General features: G+C 45.6%; 1 protein-coding gene across 12 annotated transcripts in view; it reads right to left on the minus strand.

The window, feature by feature from the left end:
* LOC141918134 (transcription factor 4) overlaps nucleotides 1-23,920 on the minus strand; it is a 239,365-nt gene that overhangs the window by 74,639 nt on the left and 140,806 nt on the right. For 8 of the 12 annotated variants that reach the window (XM_074812209.1, XM_074812204.1, XM_074812203.1 and 5 more), the window contains 3 exons: nucleotides 20,683-20,742; nucleotides 18,397-18,526; nucleotides 17,892-17,941 (listed from right to left, as the gene is read on the minus strand). In XM_074812209.1, coding sequence (XP_074668310.1) covers nucleotides 17,892-17,941; nucleotides 18,397-18,526; nucleotides 20,683-20,742 — 240 coding nt within the window. Of the gene's footprint in view, nucleotides 1-17,891; nucleotides 17,942-18,396; nucleotides 18,527-19,415; nucleotides 19,614-20,682; nucleotides 20,743-23,920 lie in introns of those variants that run through there. The other 4 variants (XM_074812207.1, XM_074812205.1, XM_074812215.1 and 1 more) reach the window with 2 other exon arrangements.

Here is a 23,920-nt window from a genome sequence, read left to right on the forward strand (position 1 = left end):
TCTTCTCCTTTTACCTCCAATGCTATACAGGCTGTATTTACTAGATAGCACATGAAGTTAATAACACAATAAAACCCTAGATCAAAACTAGCTATTGAAAACCAAACCAGCATCTAATGTTTGTTTTCCAGATAAGCCGATTTTAACCCATGATGGGGCTGAGCACACCCCCTCAGCTGCAGCGTGCACTGGCCTGCCCCCCCCCCGGAGCTGGGGAGGGCACCGGGCGCTCTGGCTTCTCCAGAAAACTTATCTTGCAAAAAAAAAAAAAAAAAGCATAGAAACACACTTTACAGTTAATCTATTTTAAACAAAACTGTCTATCTAAAATATCCATTTGCCACTAGGTTTATTTTTGACTACACTGCTTGCGAAAAGCCAAGAGAGAAACTTAAACCACATGGGCCAGGATTTATTCCTGCACAAAGGCACTATTGCCAATTTTTACCATTTTATCTTGAGTATCAGAGTATTTGGTGGGCTTTCTTTTCTGGGAAGCCAGAGCTGCCGTTGTCATTGATTACAGGATGATCTCAGATTTCGTATTTTGAAGATTAAGCTTCTAACTCTAAGTGTGGAGGAGAGTTGGGAAATGGGAGCTCTGAGGCAGAAAACCCCAAAGGCTAATAAACCAACCCAATCTTTACTATTTTTAAAATCTCGTGATTTCTTTTTTTTGTGGACAGGAGGGCGGCTGACTCATGATATTTGAACTTTGGAGGTTAGCAATACTACAACAGCTTCTCCACACTGCTCTGGCCCCGTGAACAGACCCTACAACACCGACAAGGTGGCATCGGGGTTACCAGCCCCAAGTCAGGAATTGTGCCAGCCTGGACTATGGGCCTCAACATCCCCTGGGCTCCGATTCAGGATTCACTACGGAAACGAAAAGTGGGTTTAAAGGTTCATTTCTGCCATTTTCTCTGTGATGGCAGGTTCCTACATTTGGAAATTTCAGTGTCATTGGTCTCAGCGTGAGACTACAGACATTGTACCACAGCTTAGAGTTCACCGGAGAAGGATTTAGTAAAATAAATGAACAGAGTAAGATTTTAAAGATTTCATACAGGACCGAGCACTTCACCAATTATACACACCACACAACCAACAAGTAATTTCAGATTATAAGGGATTATTTTTGCTTTTGCAGTCCAAGTACACTCTAGAGCAATCAACACTGTAGTCACTGCTCTTCTTGCTTTACCAAGATGTTTCCACAAGTTCTTGGTCAGTTCTTCTCCATTAGCATTAGCTGCCATTACAAGACAAATAAATGTTTTTGAAGCATAAGGCAACCAAGCACCTGATCTTGTATTCAGTCTTTAGGAAAAAAAATTGCACTGAAATATAATGATTTTTGTTAGTAAACAATATATATTCTCCCAAGTGGGTTCAGTGTTTTATAAAATGATAAAAGGCCTACTTGCACCACAACTTCAGAAAGAATATATTATGCTGTCGCAGAGCTATTTTTTAAAACGATACACCAAAAAAAAAGGAAAAAAGAATGCGGAAAAGGTAAGAAAAAGTGGTGGACACCATGCGAACGGGCACATGGCTAATGTTAAGAACCACAACGTGGCCTTTTTTTTCCGACGCATGCAGCAATTTGTCTACATAGTAAACTGTTAGCAGAGCTGATCAAAGCACTCCAAAGCGTTTTTCACTACCCTCCTCTCTGCTAAATGATCTGCAGGACTGCACATAGATGTGGGATCCTGCACACTCGGATTTGTTCCCACTCTGCCACAAGAATCTGGGGAGGGAGCGGGAGAGGAACGCTGCTCCTCATTTATTGCACATTGCCATATGGAAGACTTTTCAGCTGTTACATAGTTAGGCCTCGCAGCCCCTCTATCTAGCAGTTAAATATTATTCTGTCACCGTTTCCCTTTGTATAGACGGAGAAACTGAAGCTCGGGGAGGCCACGGGCGCCGCGCCGGTGCTGCAGCGGCATCGAGTCAGCGGTGCCAAGGGGATCAGTGCCTGGGCCTCCCCGAATAGGTTCCTCCAGCATGGGGCCTCCCCGGGCAGCAGCTCGGGCTCTCTGCCCCCACTACAAGGGAAAATACAAAGCACGGTCACCCTGGTCCTGGTAACCCGTGTCCCGGCCACATCATGACGCACAAGACATTTCGGCGGCGGCAGCCCCAGCCCTGAGCTCCCGGGGATGCTCAGGGATGAGGGGGTCACGTTTACATGTGTGTAACTTGCTCTGAAGATTAACTTTGTACTTGGGGATTGCTTGTACGTAAAAATAACCCCCAATCTCAAATAGCCAGGGGTAGAGATGGTGCATTTCTGAAAAAAAACCCCACAGAAAACGAGGTAAAATCCTTTTGCGTTGCTCACCCACAAACATCACCCTCCGTACCGAGCAATACGTTTGGTTTTGCTGCTGGCTGCCAGGATGGGCAACGCACAGAAAGATGAAGTGGCTGGTCCTGAAGACCTCAAAGAATTAGGGAGGACACAGGGAAATCTGAACGCTGATCTGCTGTCACCCCAGGGAGAGCAGCCCCCATGGAAGGGGAGATAGAAACGCCACGGTGAGAGGTTTGGCCAAGGTGGAGAGCGTGAAACTGGTTGAAAAAGAAAGAAGGGAAGGCCCTGGGCAGGGCTTTCTTTGAGGATACTGCTCAAACAAAGAAAAGAATGTGAAATAATTGGTATTTAATGATCACAAAATGCTGCTTGGTGATCCCAGACCCTACCCAGAGAGTCTCCCCACGCCACAGGGGAAAGTCAGGGCTTGGGCTTCCCAACCACACCAACGGAGCACTGCTCCCTCCGCACCCCAACCGCTGGGGTTGGGCTCCTCGCTGGGGCAGAGCTCACGGTACCCGAGAACCAAAGACAGAATGAAAAGGGTTTTATAACACCAGAAAGATTTCTGCTGTCCCAGCTCTGCGTGTGCAGGAGCAGCTCGGCTGAGCTGCAGCGTGGGAAGGCCTCTAGCACGTGGCACGCGTCTTGATATTTTATCAGTTCATCTCTACGTTAAGAAATACAGGAGATTATTCCGGAGTCAAAAATCCATCTCCTGCCACAGAAAGCTTCACCTGACATTCTGCCAGAGCTTTTTTGGTTTATTTGTGTCTCATTACTTGTGGTTACCTCTCCTCCTCTACTAAACCACATCATTTCTCTTCCCTTTTGCTGCTTATACCGAGCTTACCTTTAAACCCCGAGCACGCTGCAAAATTTCCAAAGTCCCGGTCGCTTTCCAAGAAATCAGAACTTATTGCTTAAACCTTGCTCGTGCACATGGGGAGAGGAGCTAAGTCCAGCCTGGGACTGGGGCGCGGGGAGGCCGCAAGGTTTGCGGGAGGTTGTTGAAGCACCAGCATGAGAAGCATCATTTTTTGCCCAAATCTCAGCTCTCTGCCGGCCGTGCCGGATTGGGCTGTAACCAGTGGGAGTGTTTTTGCTTCTTACAGTCTTTTTTCCCCCCTCTCTTTGCATAAAGTTCTCCAGGAATATCGCTCTGAGGAAGAAAACTATCGGGTATCTATCTTTCCTTGGAGATCTTCAAACAAAAGATGTTCTGGGCAACATTTGTTCATTTTCCCATTAAAAGATGACGAATTCAGCTTTCAGGGTGAATTTTAACGCTTTGGATAGTAAAATTGAATCAGATGTGACAGTAACACAAAAAGCGGGTGGCCTGGTGCAGCGAGAGCACCCGCGGGTGCCGGGCACGGTGCCTCCGCGAGGGCCATGCTGTGGGTTCACCAGCAAGTGGAGCCAAGATTTGGGCATCTCTCTAAACAAGGGCACAAAAAAAGGGCAGAAGTCGCACTAATTAGGCAACCCCTGAACTGGTGTTTGCGTTTGATGCCCAGCCTGCGCCGGGGCTGCGCTGGGGCCGGAGACGTTGTTGTACACGGCATCTGCTAACTGCAGGGTTGAGTTTACGGAATCTGGCCCGGCCTCACGATTTTCTTGCTTTTGTAGATTTGTCCCTTAATGGTATTTGAACATTCTTTTGTGGTTTAATACCGAATTGCACAGTGCGGGAGGATAATTAGTGGTAAGTATTAAGCAGTTTATGTTCTTCTGTGATTAGAGAGTAAGTCTGTGTGGTCTTTGGGTACTAGTTCCACGATGTTTTATTTTTACTATGTAAAATCCTTCAGGAGGAAAGGGTGTTGGTACCTGCGATTTCATTGGGCTTTTCGCAGTGAACAACGTGCTAAAATATATCTTGCAACCTGACTGGTTGGACTAAAGATGTCAGGCTGCTGGGTCTTCTGAAACAAAGTAGATGGTTTTGTGAGTCTTCAGGGCCATGCAGTGGTTTCACTGTGTATTTTATATGGTATCAAATATGCATACTTTTTATTTATATACAAAACGCATGCACTTAAAATACACAGCAAACCAACTGTAAACACATACATATTACAGAAGAAATCTCTCACTGAAATGACACGCTCACACTTTCCCATGAACTTTTCCCTTCAGCAATCCTAATTAATACTCAAAAGCACATTTTCAATTACGCGAATCCAGATGCTATATTAAAATACATATTTTCATCCCACAGCCGTTCCTAGAAGCCTCTGTCAGCCTGAGCCGCGCAGGCACCGTGCTGAGCCGCCACCTGACCTGAAGGGGTTACAGCCTGGATGAACAAAGGCAGCCAAAAAAAAAAAGGCCCCCAGAGGTGAAGTCACTCGCCAGAAAACTCTCTGTCAGGTAGGCAGCAAGCTTGGGGAGCAAGGTCCAACTTCCCTGGTGCTGTTTCCTAACACTGTACCATATTCCCATCGACTGCTCAAATTCACACTTAAATGCCTAACACATGTTAGTGCCAACTTCTATAACAAAATATGGTTATTTGGAGGTCCTCTAAAGCTGCTTTTGCTTGAAAAGGAGCTAATGGATAGCCAGATTAAGATGGAAATCAACTGCTTGCTGATAAATTCAGGGTAGCCAACTCTTGGGATTTTATCAGGAGTCTTGCAGTATTTCCTGTTCTTTTTGGGTTTTATTTTTTCCTAAAGCCTCAGCTCCAAAAATCTAGTAATTACACACAAATCTAGATTTCATTAAAAAGAGCAGCTTCAGGCCCTCACAGCTGTGGACAGAACCTGGAAGTGTGATCAGAGCACAGCTAAAAGTTCAGAAAAAAACCAAGAGGCAAACACAACCCTACTGCCTTTCCACGCTTCCAAGTGTCCGCTGAATTTTGCCAACTCGTGGCTCGGGAACCCGAGGCCAGATTTTTGCCATGTTATCCCCCTGAAGCCCCTCTGCAACGTGGAGCCCCGCGCGAGGGGCAGCACCAATCCCACCTGCCCTGGCCACCCCCCGGCACGATTTTCGGTTGGGCTCGGCACGACGTCAGCGATCATTTTGGTAGCTATTATTTTTGCACTTGGAATGTCCTTGATTATTTACTGCAGTAGCCACAGCAGAGGAGCCTTCAGCCATGAATTAAGCGCAGCTCGTTTCTTCAACCTCAATAATAAACCGCAAAATGTACCTTGCATTTTAAACTCTTCCTCCAAATATCACAGGCGAGGAAAGCCTGAAGTGATGGCTCGTGTCAGAGGCAAAACAATTCAGGAATAGTCTCTCAAATAATACAAGTTGTGCTAAAAATTCAGGCGCTGCAGCCCAAAGACTGGCAGTGAAGTGGTTAACAGACATATGCTGTATAATTAGGAGATGCATTAATGATTATGAATAGTAAATGACTTGGTGCAAGGAAAAAATCTAGTCAAAAGGGACATGCACCTATCTTACATGTTTATTAGAAACTGTATATAACTAGAGAATTCTGCTATTAAGAATCCTGCATTATTGGTGTAAATACTTCCAAGGGTACATCAAATTGTAATCTTTCATACGACATCCATCAAACCAGGCTGGAGATTTTGACAAACATTAAACACAGTAAGGAGGCAATTATGTATGCATGATTTAATCTGCAACTAATTAATATGCAAATTTATTCATATGTTAGTTACTAAATTAAAAATGCAAAGAAGCCCTTATGGTGATTCTCAAAATTTTGCACAAACAGAACATTTAAAATATAAGAAAAAATGAAGTTTTTTGGAAACCTGCGGCATACTTTAAATCTTTGGAAACCTGTTGCATGGAGATGGTTCAAAAATATTTACTTAAATACCGGAGAATGATAAAAGGTGCGTTAATTTTATGTCAGAACGTGGTGGCAGAAAGGTTAAACACGAATCTCTGAAAGTCTTAGGAGATGTGCACTAATTATCAAACAAACTGTATTCTAGACCGAACTCCCACAGCCTGCAAAAAAAATTCAGGCTCGGCACAAACCGGTCATTTTTCTGGCATTTTGCTCCATTTGTGGATGTGTGCGTGCCGGGTCCAAGGCTGTTTTAAACAGCAGCCGATCCCCCCACATCCTCACTCCGCACTTGGAAGCACTTTGCCGGTCAGGGACACAAAAACCCACACTCTGTTTTCACCTGAGTAGGTTTTATGTTTAAGAAATCTTCTGGAAATACTGAAAATAAGAGGTGTGAGGGAACTAATTGGCTGAAGGCGGACAGAAACTGCCTTTAATTCTTTTCCAGATGCATCTTCAAAGAAAAACAAGGATGCAAACAAGAAGCAGACATTTAGAATGTTTCCTGGAGAATTGCTATGGCTATGATTCCGAATAGTTCCTACTCCCTAGTAGGTAAGTAAAGAACAATAATTAAGTATATATTACACCATTGTTTGCATTCTGAAGATATCTTAAGGCACACGTTTAATGTGCCAGAATTTCCTTTCACTCGCATTTCCAGGGAGAGTTCAGTTGTATTCTGAGCTCTGTACGTGGCTCTGAGGCTGAGCTGGAGCAGCCAGCGTAGCCGAAAAATGAGGCACAGGTCAAACACAGAGGAAAGCACAGTAAGTACTTCCAGGCTGTTTCCTGGGCCAGTGAACTCTCACTATTTCTTTTTTTTTTTTTTCTTTTTCCACCCCTAAAAAAATTAATCGGCTCTGCTGCAGGCCGGTGCCAGCAGAGGATGTTGGCACCGCCCAAGCGCCCGCTTTGGCGGCCACGCGGCCCCTTGCCCGATGATCCCCCATCCCGCCGTGCAGCCCCCCAGCAGCTCCTCTCTGAGCCCCCGGGAGGGACCTCGAGGGGACCCTCGAGGCCGGCGCTGGCCCTCGCCAAAGCGGCTTCGTCCCCGGGGTGGGACCACACGTGGGGCCACCGTCCAAGGGACCACCCATTACAGAAGTGATGAACTCTCCTTCGGTTTTCATCAGCGCCCTTCTACGAGCGCTTCCTTCTTTTGTGATGCGCTGACGCAGAGCGCTCGGAGGACCAGGAAAGAGCATCCAAAGATCAAATTTACCCAGTTTAAGGGGGAAAAGTCTAGACCAGAACGGAAAACTGCAGCAAAATCGCTCTGAAAATACGAACAGGCTTGGTTGTACGTATTTAAATCTACTTTGTTGCGCCTGGATAGGTGATTCTTGATTTTTGTTTAGGCCAGAACCAAATGTAAGGCTTTTAAAAGCTTAAACGTACACATTTATGCATTCATTACACAGTGTTAAATCTAATTTGTTCTTTTTACTGTCACAGGAAGCACATGTTTAAAGCAATCTGTTTCCTCATATGAATGCTTTCCTGTCTGTTTGAAAAAAATTGCAACACACTTTACCCCAAGTAACCAAGAGGTGATCATAAATATCCCTAAATAGCATTAAACAGATATGAAAGACATTAACACTTCCAGAATGCCAAAGTAGTATTAAAAAAAATTCTAACAGATGCTCCTAGGTCAAAAAGTGAAATGTGTGTTTCCTGAAAAAACACTCTCATCAGAATCATAAATGAACTGTGAGCGGAGAAATGAGGTGTTGCAGAGCAAACGAGAGGATCTTTTTGGTTAAGGACTCTCGCACACTCTTGCCAAAGTGTGGTTGCAATAAAAGAGCCAAAATTAAAGGCGAGTTCGCTGCAAACCAATATCCTTTGTGTTCCACCAGGTGGCAATGACAACAAGGGAGGGCTGGAGGGCTACCAGCCCCCGGCCTGCCCCGGCCCCTGCCCCGTGCCCCCCGCGCTGGCAAGGCCTGGCCCCGCCAAACTGGCCTGGGCCCAAGCCATTTAACTTTGCCTTGTCACTCTGTGGCTTGCGTTTGGCAGGGAAAAGATGTTCTCATCTGGAAACGTCGTCAAATCGCCTGTAATATGCAAATCTTGCTTAAAATACCCAAGTTACCCAAGCCCCCTCTCGCTCCAGAGCGGGGACACGCGTTTCCCCGCTGGGGGGTCTCGCCGCAGAGCCGGGTGACGCGTGGAGGGCACCCACGGGACGGGTCTCAGAGGCACCTAAACCAGTCGAATCTTTATTATTTGCTGGAAAAGCGGCAAATCCGGTGTAGGAGGATGGCCTCGGCCTGTCGCTGAGCCATCCGTGCCCTTCAACGTTGCGGGTGGGCTCTGGGGGCCTGGCTGTGGCCCCCCGGGCTGGCCCTGGGCACCTGCACCCGCCTTTGGGGAGCCAGAGATTAAACCCGCGTGCGTTCCGTCCCCACGCATTAAACATGCGGCGTGTCGTGTCCCACACCGCCGGCACGGCTCAAAGGAGCCCTCCAAGGGCTCCAGGAAAGGGTATTCTGGAGGTTTTTCCAGGGATTTTTTAACCGGGGAGGGGTGATTGCAGTGGGGAGAGCAAACAGGGCAGGAGCTCCCGTCCCGGTGCTCCTGGAGGTGCCCGTGGGGCTGAAGCTTTTGGGAAGCAAAAGGCAACACGCGTTTACGGGTCTCAAAGCGCCGGGGCCGCTGCGGTGTCCCCTCCGCTCGGGCGCTGACTCTGACCGCTTGTTTGGCCTGTCGAAAGGCGCTGTATGCCATTGAAAATAAAATAACAATAAAAAAACAACCAGCCATTGTAGGCCTCTTAGGTTTTGTGCCAAGAAACTGTCAGGGGAGCTTTGCTATGCATTTAACAATGTTAATAGTTATTGGAGCTCTTTATGCAATTTTTTTTTCCCTGTATTTTCGCTATGTTGATTTTTTTTTGCTCATTTAGCGCTTCAGTGTAAAGGCAAAAAATACTTTAGAGCAAAAATTAATGTTCCTTTGATAAAATACAGAGACTCTGCTAACAAATGTACTCCAGTCAGAGTGCAAGCATATCAATCTTGAGAGAGTTATCTTAAACTTCCATAGATAACTTCTTCATTAACGTCCTGCCCTCCCCTCCTCACACTGCATCACTCTCCCCACCCCGACCCCACGTCCAATCCGTTCTGAAACAGAAGAAAAAACTTAAAGCAAACGAGATCAAATAAATAAATCCCCAACCCCAGAAGCCATCCTTTCCTAAAACCACCCTGGAAAGGCCAGAGACACGACAGGATTTAAATGCTTCTATCTTAAATGCTGAACTGTGCTAATCAGAGATCTGAAGGCGCTGCACTGCTTGTAATGAACACAATCTGCAGATAGTATTTAAAGAAAAGCTACAAAATCAAATTACTGCACAGAGAAATTTTTTTTATCTTTAAATGCCTTTTCCTAACAATTATCCTCAAGTTCAAACAGAAAAATTAAGTGCTGAGTTTTAACTTCTGAAACTCAGCTTAATTCCCAAATGAAAAAAGAATTACAAATGACATAGCTATAGAAAGAAAATGATTGAAGGCTGGACATGAAATCCCCAAGTATTTTTACATTTATTTACTGAATAAAGTGCATTTTCTGACCGATCCATGTCGAAGGGAGCCAAGGGGCAGCGAGACGCGGGGCTCAGCGGGGCGCAGGCGGCATCACCCGACTGCCTTTTGTTCTACTGGGAACCTTCCAGTACTGATGCTCAGTGTATGCAAATAGATAAATCGACGAAAAGTTTAAATAAAAAATTCGTGTCAAGCTTAAAAGGGGAAAAAAGACATCAGGCTTAGGCACACAGGGCACGTTTCACCCCAAAGAACAAACCAAAGTCCCCGTGAGCGGGGTCTGCTCCTCGGGCGCCAGCACCGTCCGAACGGCGGCGGAGGAATAAACGCTGCCCTGCCTAAAAAGCAATACTAAAAGAACTGCCTTAAAAATACCGCTGAGTATCTACCGTGTCTCATTTTGCTGGCACGTAGAAATCGTCTGGATTTGTTGGCCAAAACCTTCAGTCCATGAAGACTTAAGTGCCTTCTGCACTACCTGCAGTACTCTGAAGAGGGAGTCTCTGCTCAAGCTAAACAAAAAACCCCCACTAATCCCACACCTCTGTTGCCAGCTGCTAAAAATGGGCCAGAACTATTCAGTACTGGATTTTTAATTTTTTTTTGTTTGTTTTTTAATCCAAAATAGCTAAACATTCAGAAGTGTGTGAATTTTGCAGAGAAGGTTTTACCTTTAAATATAACGTACAGCCAAGGCCTAAGAATACACGTATCAGACCATCCCTTTCCAACTGCTTTTTCATGTTGAAGATGTCCTGTGCAATTCATTAAAAACTACAAACTAAGCCATTTTAATCTGCGTTTTCCCTACCTTTTAATCTATTTTAAAACAACAACAACAACACAGCATTTTGTCTGCAAAATGACTTCTTAGTCCTTCAGGAGCGATTTCAGGTACGGTTTGCAACAGACGGTCTTTTAACTGATCACCTCAGCGGTGTACAGTAGATTTCATCATTTCCTTGGTTTGACTTCATTTGCTATGTGCTAAAGCTGCATTTCCAAATTTATTTATTTAAAGCAAAAAGCAGAGCTTTGTTATAACTGGGGGGAAAAAAAAAAAAAAAGCGGTGTGGAGTTTAACAAGGTTCTAATTTTAATATGGAAAAAACCCAACTCGTAATGCAGTGTGATTTAGATGGCTGGCCAGAAGGGCGAGGAGGGATGTTCGCCAGGCTGCTTCCCCCAGGGCCACCGGATGAGAGGATCTTGTCAACCCGATAAAGGTTGCGAGTGCAGCAGCCCCAGCGCCGGGGGTGCCCCTGGCAGCACCCGGGGAAGGGCGGCCACTGCCCGAGCGGGACTCGGGGCGAGCGCGGAGGAAAGCCGGGTACCCCGCTGCAGGCCTTACGCACGTCTAGTCTCAGCTCTGTGGGCTCTCAGACCATGCTGAATTATACTCAAATATTGTGATAAAATTATAATATCAGTTCCCGTTATACCCTTCTCAATCCAGCTCCCACCTCACTCCTTCTCACTTGACGCAAGTTGTTGGCCGGGTCCCACTGAGCTGCCCCCAAGGTTCTGCCCCCATTTTACCCTGGATGCCCATCTCCAGGAAGGTCAGTTCTGTCCCAAGGAGGCTTCACCCCACATCGCTGGTCCTCAAAGACCCCCAGACTGCGATCCCCGCCCCAGGCAGGCACCGCACCAGCACGGCTCCGGTGGGTGACAACCCACAACCCACCACTGAACCCCTGGAAGCTCCAAAGCACCCAACGGAGAAACATCCCCGAAGATGCCGGCAGCAGCCACGACATCGGCATCCCAGGACCGGGTGATTTTCTGATAGGGCAGGTGGTGCAGGGAAAGACGGGGACATCGTATTTGTTTTGGAAAACTCCCATTGAAGTTGGATGTTTGAAGGGAAATTCCTACGGTTGTGTTTTTTCACTAGAGGTAGGAAGTCTGCGAAGTCTGCACAAAAAGCGCAAGCAGTGCTTCCTCACCTCCCCGCGAAATTATCAAGGCTTCTCCCGTGGAAATCCGAATAAAGCTGTGGAAAAACTCCAGGTGGCATCCCAGTAGTATTTCTCTTTGCTTGATTTTTGGAACCAAGCAGGTGTTTCCTTAGGATGTACAACTGAGTCAGACGCTTCCGTATCTGTCTGGCTAGCAAGGTCGGAGCTGGTGCAAATACACACAACAGCGAGCGCAGATAGAGCTCTCCAGTCTAAGAGAGGACACCTTAAATTAAGACAAAACAAAGAGGCTCTTGACATTAAAACTGAGGCTCGGGACATTCTTCCTGCTGATTCAACCACAAAATCCATTAATTTTTCAGTTCCTCTCTTCTAACACATCTGAGATGATGTTTGACTTCTCCTGCTCTTTATCATGGCTCTAACATCTTCCCCACAAGACCTCCCTCAGTATCCACATTCAAAGGCCGTGGTCGCAATCCTGCTCCTTGGTGCAGCTCAGCTCCTACTGCCAGACCCGGCTCCTTCAGCCCGAGCCCACTCGCATCTGTCTGATGAACGAAGAGCCAAGTGCGTGCCACGGGCAGAGCTGACGCCCCTGGCAGAGGAGGGAGCTGAGCCCCAAAACCCCTTCCCAAGCAGGAGGTTGCCCATCTTCCCCAAGGGCTCCTACCGATGCAGCTTCCAAGGAGATGGTTCAACCTGAGGAACCATCACCTCCTCCTCTTTCCTCCATTTTTAAGCCTGTTATTTATTTTAAAACTGTTGGTTCTACTAAGAGTGAATTAACCTTGGAAACCAGAACGACATGACCACAATGTCAAAAAGCCATGGCTTTTGCTCTTTCTGTTTCACTGCAGCTTGTCCCGGGGATGGGGGACGCTCAGAGACGCTCCACCTCTCCTCAAGGAGTCGTGAGGAAACCAGCCTGGGGTGAAACACCTCCATGGGGTCCCAGGGGGAAGCGCCAGGAAAACCACCCTTGAGGGAAGCCCGAACCTGCCAAACATCACCCCGTTGCTGCCTGCACCATGGCCAGCACGTGGGGTCTGGAGAACACCAGCTCGACACAGCGGGATGTACCACTGAGAAACTGTGTCATCGCCCACCCAGGGTTTACTATCAGCAGGGTACAACCTGGAGTAACTCCGCCGCCATCCTCCCACTTTGCTACATACTGACAGGATCTCTTACTACAATGCGAACGCCCCGCCCCTGAAGCCTCCCAAACCCAGCCCTGTGTTAGCTCTGCTGCGCCACGGAGCTGCAAAACCTGTGGTTTAGGACCGAAGTCTTCACTCCAGCCCATGCGGTTACGTCGCCGAGCTCCTTCAGGTGCTCCGGCGGCAAGCGAGGCCGAGCTGGAGAGGCTGGTCCCACCCGGCTGCTAAACCCTGGGTGCTGCTGAGACCTTCCAGCATCAGGAGACGGGGGCAACCCCACAGCTCCGACTCCGCACCCAGCTGCACCAGCCTGCAGAGCAGAGCTTTGTTAGGCCGGGACTGCGAGGAGAGGCGCATGGCTGGGGATTCGGGACAGGCCAAGAGTTGCATTTATCAGCTCGGGTTGAGAGCCTGAACGCCCCTCTCCAGGGGTAGAGCAGGACGTGGGATTTCAGCTTGGGTTACAGCTCCCGGGTCTGCCATAAACGGGGATCAAACAACTGCACCCATCCAGCCTTCCCGTGGAGCTCAGAGGGCAGGAGGCCTCAGTGTGGTCATGAAGAAAAGACTGGCCAAGGAGAAGGAAACTGGAATATACTGGGCCATAACAACTGCACTCGACAGCACGTTTACTAGATGATAACAGAGGAAATGCATGAGCTGAGCAATTTATCATATCCAGGCACGCTACTGGAAAGCTTGGCCACAAAGAAGAGCAATGTGAGAGGCAGAAAGCCTGCAGATGGCCCTCACTGGGCCTGCGCACCCATCTTCGTTCTCAGAAGCGAAGGGCCTGCCTTGGGGCTCTTCGCTCCTCGAAGGCAACCTCACCATTGTGCTCCTCTGAGTCAGTCTCAGTAACCCCTCTTTCTGCTGAAGCACGCAATCCTGCTCCAAGAAAGCCAAAAAATCACTCCTACCATGCCGGCAGATGACCGGCATCCTAAGCTCTCTGTGAAGGCCTCGTTTCTGAGCTTTCTTTTTGTCCTCAATGTAACACTTCACATACAGGTGCTACGGGTTGGAAATCCTCACTGGGGCAGACAGCCCCTCCCTGCCTGTGACTTCCTTAAGTCAGTTCCTGTAAAAACATGACCTCTACAACACAAACCCTTCCTTCTTTGCTCACTTTTTCCCCCAAAGACTTCCCATTCCACACCCCATTCCTTCACAGACGCTTCCAACCATCCGCACCAGTGCAGCTTGCTCGCTCCTGACTCTTACTGGTCAAGATAAGGAAGGCAGAAAACACTTAATGTAAAAGGTCAGATGTCATTAAACTATCAGCAGCTAAAATGGATGAAGGCTTCAGGTTCAAGATTAAAAGAACAGCAAAGCCTTGAAATGAAGTTAAGGGTGAGGTGACTGTACAGAGAAGCCACTTGGATTGGATGATGCACCAGCCTGGGTACAAAACGTTACTGTGTCATAGCTTGGTAAAGGCACATGGGTACTCAAGGAAAACAAATTTTAACAGAAAAATCTAATTTTTCCTAATATAGTCATGCCCAATGTATCTCATCTTCATGCCCAATGTATCTCATCTTCAGTTGGCTCAATCCAGATTACCCTGACCCTCACGCTCTCAACCGAAGGCAGAAAACTCCAGTAGGCAATGGTCCCAGTGAACCCCCTTGGCCCAGAGAGACCCTACAGAGTCCGTATGTCCAAGGACGTACGTTCGGTCGTGTTGTATCACGGACAGGAGCCCAGGACATGCCAAGGCCGTGTGTGCCCAAGGAGTGGGCAGAGTTGGGGGGACCCGGCCCCACGCCCTGCTGCCAGCAAGGTCGGATCACACTGGGGCGTGCAGACATGCGCGGGTTACACCACCTGAAGTGAGTGCTCCCTCCTGAAGCCCCGCCGAGGGAGAAGCTCCTCACAGGACGCCCTGAGCACGCTGGGCAAAGCCAACCTCAACACATGCCATGGAAGAGCACCCCACGTCCCCCCACACCGGGAACGGGCTGCTTTGGCGGGGACACGGCCACCCGTGACTCAACGTCTTCGTTCACACACAGCTTTTGGAGTTCAAACACTTTAGTTCCGGCTTAACGTTAGGCCTGGCTCCAGTTTGTAACTACTGTGATGAGCTGTGGCTGAGACTGGCCACGGAGGTCCAGCACGGGCAGGATGGTCACAGCCTGGCCTGGGATGCACCCTGCTCCAAGCACACCTGAGACAGTGTCACCCACCCCACAACACATTGAGTTCAAATCTTCCCTATTTTTTAAATTCTGATTGTTTCCATAGTTTAATTTGTTTTCCAAACTCATAGCCATTTCTTATAATAAAGGGGAGCTAATACAACATATTTATTACCATTTATCATTGAAATTTTTATAAGACTACTTATGAATTAATCAACAATAACTGCTTTCACAAACGCTGCTGCATTAATCTCCATATCCACTGCATAAATCACATTGAGAACAAGTTAATATACATATTTTAAGAGAAATACAGCAATATTTCCACCCTATCAACTAAGTATATTATAATCTAGTTAGTCCATTTATAAATGCAGATACTTCATTCAGCATCATAAATCCTGGCAGTTTAGTGTGACACAATCTATAACCTAAATAAATCTGACCTTTTATAAGGTATTTGTTCTGTTTGAGACACCTAAGTGCTCTTTCTAAAGCAGTATTATTTCAAATTAAATGTATGATTCATGATACACACAGACAACAAGACCCAAATACCTATCTGTATGTCTCCTTAAAAAGGGCTGTATTTCCCTCAGAATCGTACTGTTCTTGTACTCACGTTACTGGATTTGTATTTTAATTTACTTATTCTTGGAAGACAGAGCTATGGGTGATTAAAATATTCAGCAATACCTTCTTGTATTTTAGTTTCTAATAAATTGTACAGGTCATTCAAATAACTTAAGTATTTAAAGTGCATATTCTGCTTTGTGATAATTTCGCTTAAAAATAAAAATACTGTTAAAATAATGGAGAGTATTGAGCTGTAGAAGTATTGCCATTCTGCACAACAACTGTATTCACAAAAAATTAAAGGAAGCAGACATTTGAGACTAATCAGCGACAAACATAAATTGCCTTTCGTTCTTTCGAAGCAAGAAGCAATCCAGAAAAAAACTTTTGCAGCGGTTCTAAAGCCCTGCAGGTTGGCATGTCCAGCAGAAACGCTGCCACTCTTCCCCACGCAGGGAGGGCACAGAGCAGGTACCATTTTCCTGACAGCGTCTTTTGTAACACAGAGGCAAAAATATCCCTGTAAATGTCCCGAGATGGTCACCTGTCTACGGAGCAATAGTTGAAATCATAAAAAAACGCACGTTTGGGGTGTCGTGTTGGTTGTTTTTTTTTTTTTTCCCTGCTGCAATGACTAAACAAAACCCCGGCTCACAAATAAGCGCCGAGCTGGCTGCCGGCTGGTGCCAGGAGCGTGGCGAAGCCTCGCGGCGTGCCGAGGCTCCCTGCCACCCCGGCTACCTGCACGGGGTAAAGTCTCAGGAAAACTGGGAACGGCTAAAGTTTCGTCTAAATTAAATCCACCTCTAACTTCAAGCATAATAGTAGTCATAAAAAGCTTTGGGGAGGATATTAGCTATTGCTGTAAAGGAGGCCAATAAAAACCCAAACCAAAAAACACATAGTGAAATCCATTTAAAATACACGTGTGGGAACTTATTTTTAATTAAAAAAAAAATAGTGTTCTGACTTTACTGGAAACTTGCATTTGAGAATTTCCATATTTCAACAACTTACAAAAAAGATTTCTGTTCGTATTTGTTTAACATTATAAAGATGACAATAATCCGTGCGATTAAATTAGGATGTTTGTATGCTTTTTTCATTCAGATTCAAATTTTATTATTTATGAAGTGACCAGCAATGAAACTACTGTTTAGCACAGTCACTACAACAACTGAAGCTTTAGAAGTCTGCTAGTTTGCAAACTGCAAATTTATGTGGATTTATGGTAAAAACATAAAACCCATCTGAGATTAACATGCCAATTTGTTATATATTCCGCAAGATTGATTGCCACTCAGCTCCTCCTAATAACCAGATTTAGAGATAAAACAAATAGAGTTATCAGGTATGAAAGGGAAGCTCTCCCCATCTGAGTGATTTGTTTTCTGTTTGCTGATATTGATACGAAAATATGTATTATGTATTTTTAAAGTAACGGCAGAGAAAAATTAGAATAAAAATACCAGGATAAAATGTGCTCTTTAGCCGTACTACGCTTTATGCTGTATCTACTGAAATGTTGTAGAATTTCCTTTAAAACTGCTATTTTCTATATATTTCAATGAATTTAAAAGTAAATGCTCTCCGGAGATGTAATGCACCTTGGTACAGCTTTTTCAGAAAAAAAAACGCAAAGATTTTACACGATGCTGAGAAAAATGAAAACTAACAGAATAATTATTTGGATCACAAAACAAAGGGACTTCACTGAACCAAAGCGAAACACCAACTTCTGACTGCACGACGCGAAGATTTCACGAGGAAACGCTGAAAAAACGTGCCCGGGGTAGCTGGACGGCATCTGTAACCCTCCTTACAAAGAGGTATCGGGGATATTCTTTAAAATATCAGGGAAAACCGTGGGTAATTACCAGCTTTCTCGTTACTGCTTGAGCAACCCACAATGCCTCTGGCAGCAGCTGGATCCCAGCAGTCGACACCTGGGCAGGTAGCGCAGCCCAGAGCCCCCACGTCAAACCGAAGCCGTTTGCCCCGCATCCCGAGCTGAAACCCACGGCAATTCCTCCTCGCTCCTCTCCGCGCACCCCTGGGAACACGCCGATCCCTAAATCACCAGCAGCAGCCCGACAAAGCACCCACCGGCACGTGGAAGGGACGCTGGCCCCGCGCAGGTACGCGCCGCCCGCCGCCGCTCTTTGGCGGCCGCCGCTCCGAAGCCGCCGCGCGCTCGGCCCCACCGTCCCGGCGATCGCTCCCACGTCGGGACAAGCGAGGGGATTCTTTTTATTTTTTTTTAGCTCTCCTTACCTTGTCCTCAGCCTGGAGCGCCCAGCGCTCTTGCCAGCCCGGGACCGGCTGGTGACTATCTGCCTGCAACCGAACAAAGCCACCGCGATCACAAGCAAGCTGGCAGACGAGCGGTACTTACTGAAGATGGCAAACCTGGAGGAACTTTTCGAACTTTCTTTGTTTGTACTTCTGAAAAAAGATAAAACAGTGTCTTCATAAGACAGGAATTTTTTTTTTTAATTCCCCCCCCCCCAACCCAGCTGCTAATTTCCCTGCCCGCCGCCTCACGCCAGGCTTGAAGCAGTTTTAGTAACACCGAGTGGATGCCACTGCTCTTAAGTCTGACAGTAAAACGCTGAAAAATCATTCATATTTTGATCTTGAGTGTTAGGGCCTTTGTTTTTGCCTTACACAGATTTGCTTTGAAAAAGCGATTTTTTTTTTTTTTTTTTAAGGCTCCTCACACGCTCGACAAAGAGAGGAGCGATCAGCTAACGTTAAATAAACCTCTCCGAGAGTCCCGGCGGCGTACGCGTACGCTCGGCCACTTATTGTATTTATTTCAAAGTATTGCTAAACAGGACCAAACTCCCGATTATTTGTTGAAATGGAAAAAAAAAAAGGTTGAACACAAAGTCACTCACCCATAGAGGTGCTGTGGAGAGGCCTCCGCCGGGGGTTATTGCTAGAATACTGATAGTACTGGGAGCCAGGCTTAGTGGGGGAGAGCGCTCCTGGGTTGCCAATATCCATGTCACCTCCAAGGAGACTTTGCTAAAAGATTAAAAATATATACGTGTGTGCGCGTGCATGTTAAATCCGACTTTCCTCATCATTAGCTATTTCTCATTCCTAAAAATAACACAGTAAAGAAACCTTCACAAGCAACTGAAACACTGAGACAAGAACCTGCCAAATCTTTAAAGGAGACAGTACAAAAATTTCCAGTTGAGCATCTTTTGCCTTTACTAGGAAAACACAAAGTCATTAATTTAAAATACGATTATTTACATTTAAAGGAGACTTACTGCCTACTTATTCAAATGCAATCAGTGTTTTAAAAACTTTTGGAGCTCTGCTAATATATTTGAAGGTAATTTAGTTTCTTCACCGCAAACAAGATAGTTAAGTGCACGGATTTAACAATAATAAAACTCAAAAAAAAAATTCCTGCTGTTGATAGAGCGGTTGGTTCAGTGTGCATGAAACAGCTTCATTGTCTATCCCCGTGCAAGGGAAAATTCGTATCCGTGAATTAAACAGATCAGGTTCTGCAATATAAAAATCTGCACAGCAGGCTGTACGCAATAAGTGATTAAAACGTGAAAATAAAATTATACATTATTAATAATTTCTGCCATGCGATCAGAAAAAAAAGCACCTCAGAAAACCAAAAACAATTAACGCTATTGTATAGCAGCAGCAGTAGCAGCAGCAAAGGACTTTCAATATATCCATTTTATGCCTGTACCATTAACTAACAAGATGCATCCCAGTAAACGCAGCGTTTTCTCAGCTACGGAAGGTCTATGGTTTCCATGAAACAGCAGAAAACATTATCTGACCCACGCTATAAGAAAAATTATAAATCTTCGAGAGACTATGACAGAAGAACAATTTCCTGAGTAATGTTCTATTTGCTATAAACTATGTTGAAACTTACCCATAATATATAAATCCCCTGATTATACTCTGCATTGAACACATTGTTCTTTTAATTATTCTGATACGCAATAAAACAGGTGTAGATACTACCATTTATATTAAGAACAAATTTACCATTTAATAAAGAAATTTTAAAATTAAGTACCAAAAATCTAACTTTATCGTTACTTGTAATCAACTTTTACTGACTGAACTAATTACTGTACTTGATAAAGTACAGAATGTGTTTTCCCTAATCTAAATTCTAATCACCATGTCACTCACAACAGACTTAGTAATGCTTCACTAACACACTATTCACATGCAAAATACTCTAAATAGGCCAATTATGACTCTGCCCCTGTTCCCTGGTTAACCCGCTGAGAACTGAAAAATTTCACAAGGCAGTCACCAACTAAAACAAAGGCTCCTTGTTTTAAATTAAGACAGTCTTTTTGATTCCTAAATAGCTCAACAAAGTGGCATGTCTTCTGCTGAAAGCAGTTGGTCAAATATGAGCCATGAGCTGGAAAATCAGAAATTAAAACATCCTTACTCCTTGACTATACTTCTAAAAACATTTAAAGATAACTTTTGATTCTAGAAAACTATATTCCTCTTTTTCCCAGAGAGGCTAAATGCGAATCGCTGACGAGGGATGGACAAATGGGCTCTGACTGATTGGGGCTGAAACCCTTTCTTGGTGTGCAGCCTAGCATCTGCCTTTACAGACCTCTCCGAGACGTAAAAATATAAAAATGCCAGGCGGAAGGCACTTTTTGCCAATATCCTTACGTTCAGCTAATGTCTAATATACACCTGCAATGACGAGGCTCCTTTTAATAAACAACACCTGCACCGGCAAAAATGGTTGCAAGCCTATTGCATAATGGCAGAGAAATATATGCAAAAACTCTCGGAAAAAAAGGGTTATCGATTCATTGTGAATACCCTCTGAAAATAAATGTAATTTTATTGAATGTCTTGGAGCATTTCAGAATGAAACAGTGCTAACCACAGAAATTCTCTTCAGTCATATATTTTTATCACGTATACGTTTTAACATAAAGACAGACCTGCTAAATCTGTGCATGGTTTATCCATATGTCGGGTAGTCTGAAAGACTTAGAGCCATCAGCTGTATGAATTCCTATACCCAGCCTACTAGATTTCATTTGACTTAAAAAAAAAAAAACAAAACAACCAACAAACGTATATAAGACAGCGTTTGCAAACTATTTCAGATTAAACACGATTCACTTTAGGAGCATAAAACATACACATACCCTATGTTGTTTTTGTTTTTTCATCCAAACATTTTTCTCTATAAAAAGATGCAGAGGTTTCTACAGAAAAAAAATCCCAAACTTGTATTATTATATTAGCAGGAAACACATGTCCCAGTTTTACAGGCTGCCTGCCTTTGCTCGAAGGCTTCTCCCTGCCACCAGTTGCGCTCCGAGGGGCTGCTCTGTCCCCTCGGTGCTCCCCAACGGGGAGCTGCCGCCGTCAGGGTTACGTGGGGCGTCACCGCAGGCTCCCGCCCAGGACCCCGCTTTGCAGCCCAGACCCCCACCCCAGGAGTGGGTGCCCCTGGCCCGGGGCCCAGCCTCGTGTGCCCAGCGCGCTCCTAATTAACGCTACTACCCATCTCGCCAAATTAAACCCAAGTGCTAGGCTACAGACAGCTTTTTCTACAACAAAGATTAACTTTTTTGGGAAAAACGCATCTCAAAAACATTCGCCGTAACTGTCACAGACTCGTTTCTTTGCTCTGTTAAGGAAAAAACCCACAAACGAATAACCCAAAGCAGAGAAAAGCTCCCTCCTTTGTCTGCTCTGGGACAGAGACCTTCTTGTGAGGTAAAAAAGAGGTGGGTTCCTGCGTTAAGGGGACCTCACCGGGCACTCCGGGGAGGAAAACAAAGATAAAAATATATATGTAGTTATTCTGAGATGCTTGTAAAAGGAACAATGGGCATTTATTACTGTTCAGCCTACATGTCACACTGCTAATGGCCTGCAACAAAGAGAGAGATAAAACGTTTACAAACCACAACGCCATCGATTACACAGCCTTTGGAGCTCGCCCTTGCTCCAAATTGGATCTTAGGAACGCAATGAACTATTAGGCATCAAAGTTCATATTTACCGCTAAGAAATGATGAGCTTAAAAGCCAAAGTGTTACATTTGTCAAACTCCTCTCCAGTCTTTAACTGGGGGTTTCCCGGGTCTGTACACGGGTTATCTTCGGGTGCGAGCAGGGCAGCGGGCGGGCCGCGAGACGTCGCAAATCTTTGAGCTCATCTGTATAAATCCCGCGGGCACATTCTTGCATTAGAGCATATACTGGACTCACAGACCCACGCAGTTTGCAGTTTATTTGTTTCATAATAAACAAAGCTAATAACGTATTGAATTTGCCAGTTGAATGTTACGAGTTTGAGCTAAAAGCAATCACAGCAAGGGAAAAAAAAAAGAAAAAAAAAAGCAACGGAGCAAAATCCATTTTCACATCGAGCCATGCAGCTGTATTTTTTATCAACTGCAATGTTTTTGCTTTTCTCGTTGCTACACACAAGCCTGTCTTCTTTCTAGCAATTTGTAAAATAAGTCATCGACTAGTGAATCCTGCCTCCAACATTTGAATAACTAGACAAAGAATTAAAGCTGGGTAGGGAAAAAGATACGCACGTACTATGACAAAGTAATATCCATATGGATACGATATTACCCCTCCCGGAAAAAACAAATGTTGCTTCCCTTGCAAACCTGAAGTTTTGCTTTTCAAATGAAAAATCACGTGAATTTTACTTCAATGTTTGTCTCTGACCTAATAAGTAGGAAACGCATTCACAAAAAGATATTTGGGTTTTCCTTTGTTACAGAAACAGGTGAGATTAGAGCATGACAGAGCGCTGCATTTTACTAATAGAACGTTAATTCAGATTAAAGGAAAATGGCCTTGATGCCTGTAATCCGAAAGCCTCTGAAAACACTGATCAGGGAAAAATACCTCAGAAAAGGCTGGGGTTTTGGTGGTGGGTTTTTTTTTTTGGCTGACAACCTGGATGTATTTTTTTTCTGCCATCTTCACGCTACGCCGCGATCCGGTATCAAACACATCATCGCGGGGATGTTGCAGGCAGGAGAAAAACGGGCTTAGATGAAAACAGATTAAGCTCCTTTCCTGAACGATTGCCAAATGTTTGTGGGTCGCGCTGGCGGTGGAGTGTTCCCGCGCGCAGCTGCCGCCCCGCGCGATGTATAGCGACTGCGGGACATATGTTCCCCTCGCCCAGAGCCTCGTGGCGGCGGCGTGCGGGCACGGTTGGAGGCAAACCGCCGCCGCACCCCTGCTTTCTCCCACCCGCTGGGGGTTCCTCCCCCTCGAGGATGAGGAGTGGGGATGAAGGCTGAGACACCCCCCCCACCCACCGCAGGCTCCTCGGCGTCTTTGGGGCCGACCTGGGCGCCGGCAGGAGCACGGGCGCCTCGACGTGTCTCCTACAACTCTGTTGGCTAGCTCGCCCAAAATGTCTCTCTAAAAGCCATAAATTTCAGGTCTACGGTGAGAATCCACGCGCTTTATCTAAAAAACCAAAAAGCCCTGCTATTTTTCATTGTGTTGCTCCGTTTCTTATATTAAAATTCTTTACACTTTTCAAGATCAAAGCTCCTTTGCTGGCTTTACTGGGGGTTCGGCCTCCCTGGCTCTCCTGCCAGCTCCCCCTTCCCTGCATTGTTGCCTCTGCTCCGACACCGACGTCTCCGTGGCCGCGGGCCCGTGGCCCCCGGGCAACCCCGCAGCGCTCGGCCGGGGTACCCACCCACCCAAGTCAATTATGGGTTTTTCCAGGGAAAAAAGCAGCAAGGAAGGTGTCCTGTCACCTTCCTCAACCCCCAAAGCCCGACGGGTGCTGTGCACGTACCCAACGCGATAATTTGCGACGCTCTGCTCCTCCGTGCTGGGAGCGACGGCCATCCCCCCGCCCAATACCTGCTCTTCTCCCAGCGCTCTTAAACCATCCCCGTTTGACTTTTCGACATCTATTCCCTTGCAAATTTACAAACAAAGCAACTTGAAATCACATCTAATTTATGCTGAAGCAGATGAATAGGAGGTAATTTTTTCCCAGATTTTTTTTTTTTAAATACAACAGATTTCTAACTGCAACTGTCCTGTTTTCCTATCCTTTAGTAAAATCACAGGATACAGGATTATATCTCATCATCCAGATTTCAGCTGCTCTTACATGCTCTATCCCCAGTTTATGAATTTTCACTTAAGTCAAGTTAACTAAGTCATGCTGCATACACATCTGAATCATTTCTTGGTTATTTCCTTCTGTGATTTCAATCCTCTGTTTTTAATCAAATTATGAAACTAAATTTCCACTTATCATGTGACTATCAGGGCATCTGTTCATAATCTGTCCAATTCCTACAAATATTCCTTTCTTTGGCTTTTGGAAATTTGGCAGCTCTCTGCAAAATCTTCTGTGTCATTTACGTCCAGTATT

The sequence above is a fragment of the Strix aluco genome, chromosome Z, assembly GCF_031877795.1.
Source record: "Strix aluco isolate bStrAlu1 chromosome Z, bStrAlu1.hap1, whole genome shotgun sequence".
Classification (NCBI taxonomy): domain Eukaryota; kingdom Metazoa; phylum Chordata; class Aves; order Strigiformes; family Strigidae; genus Strix; species Strix aluco.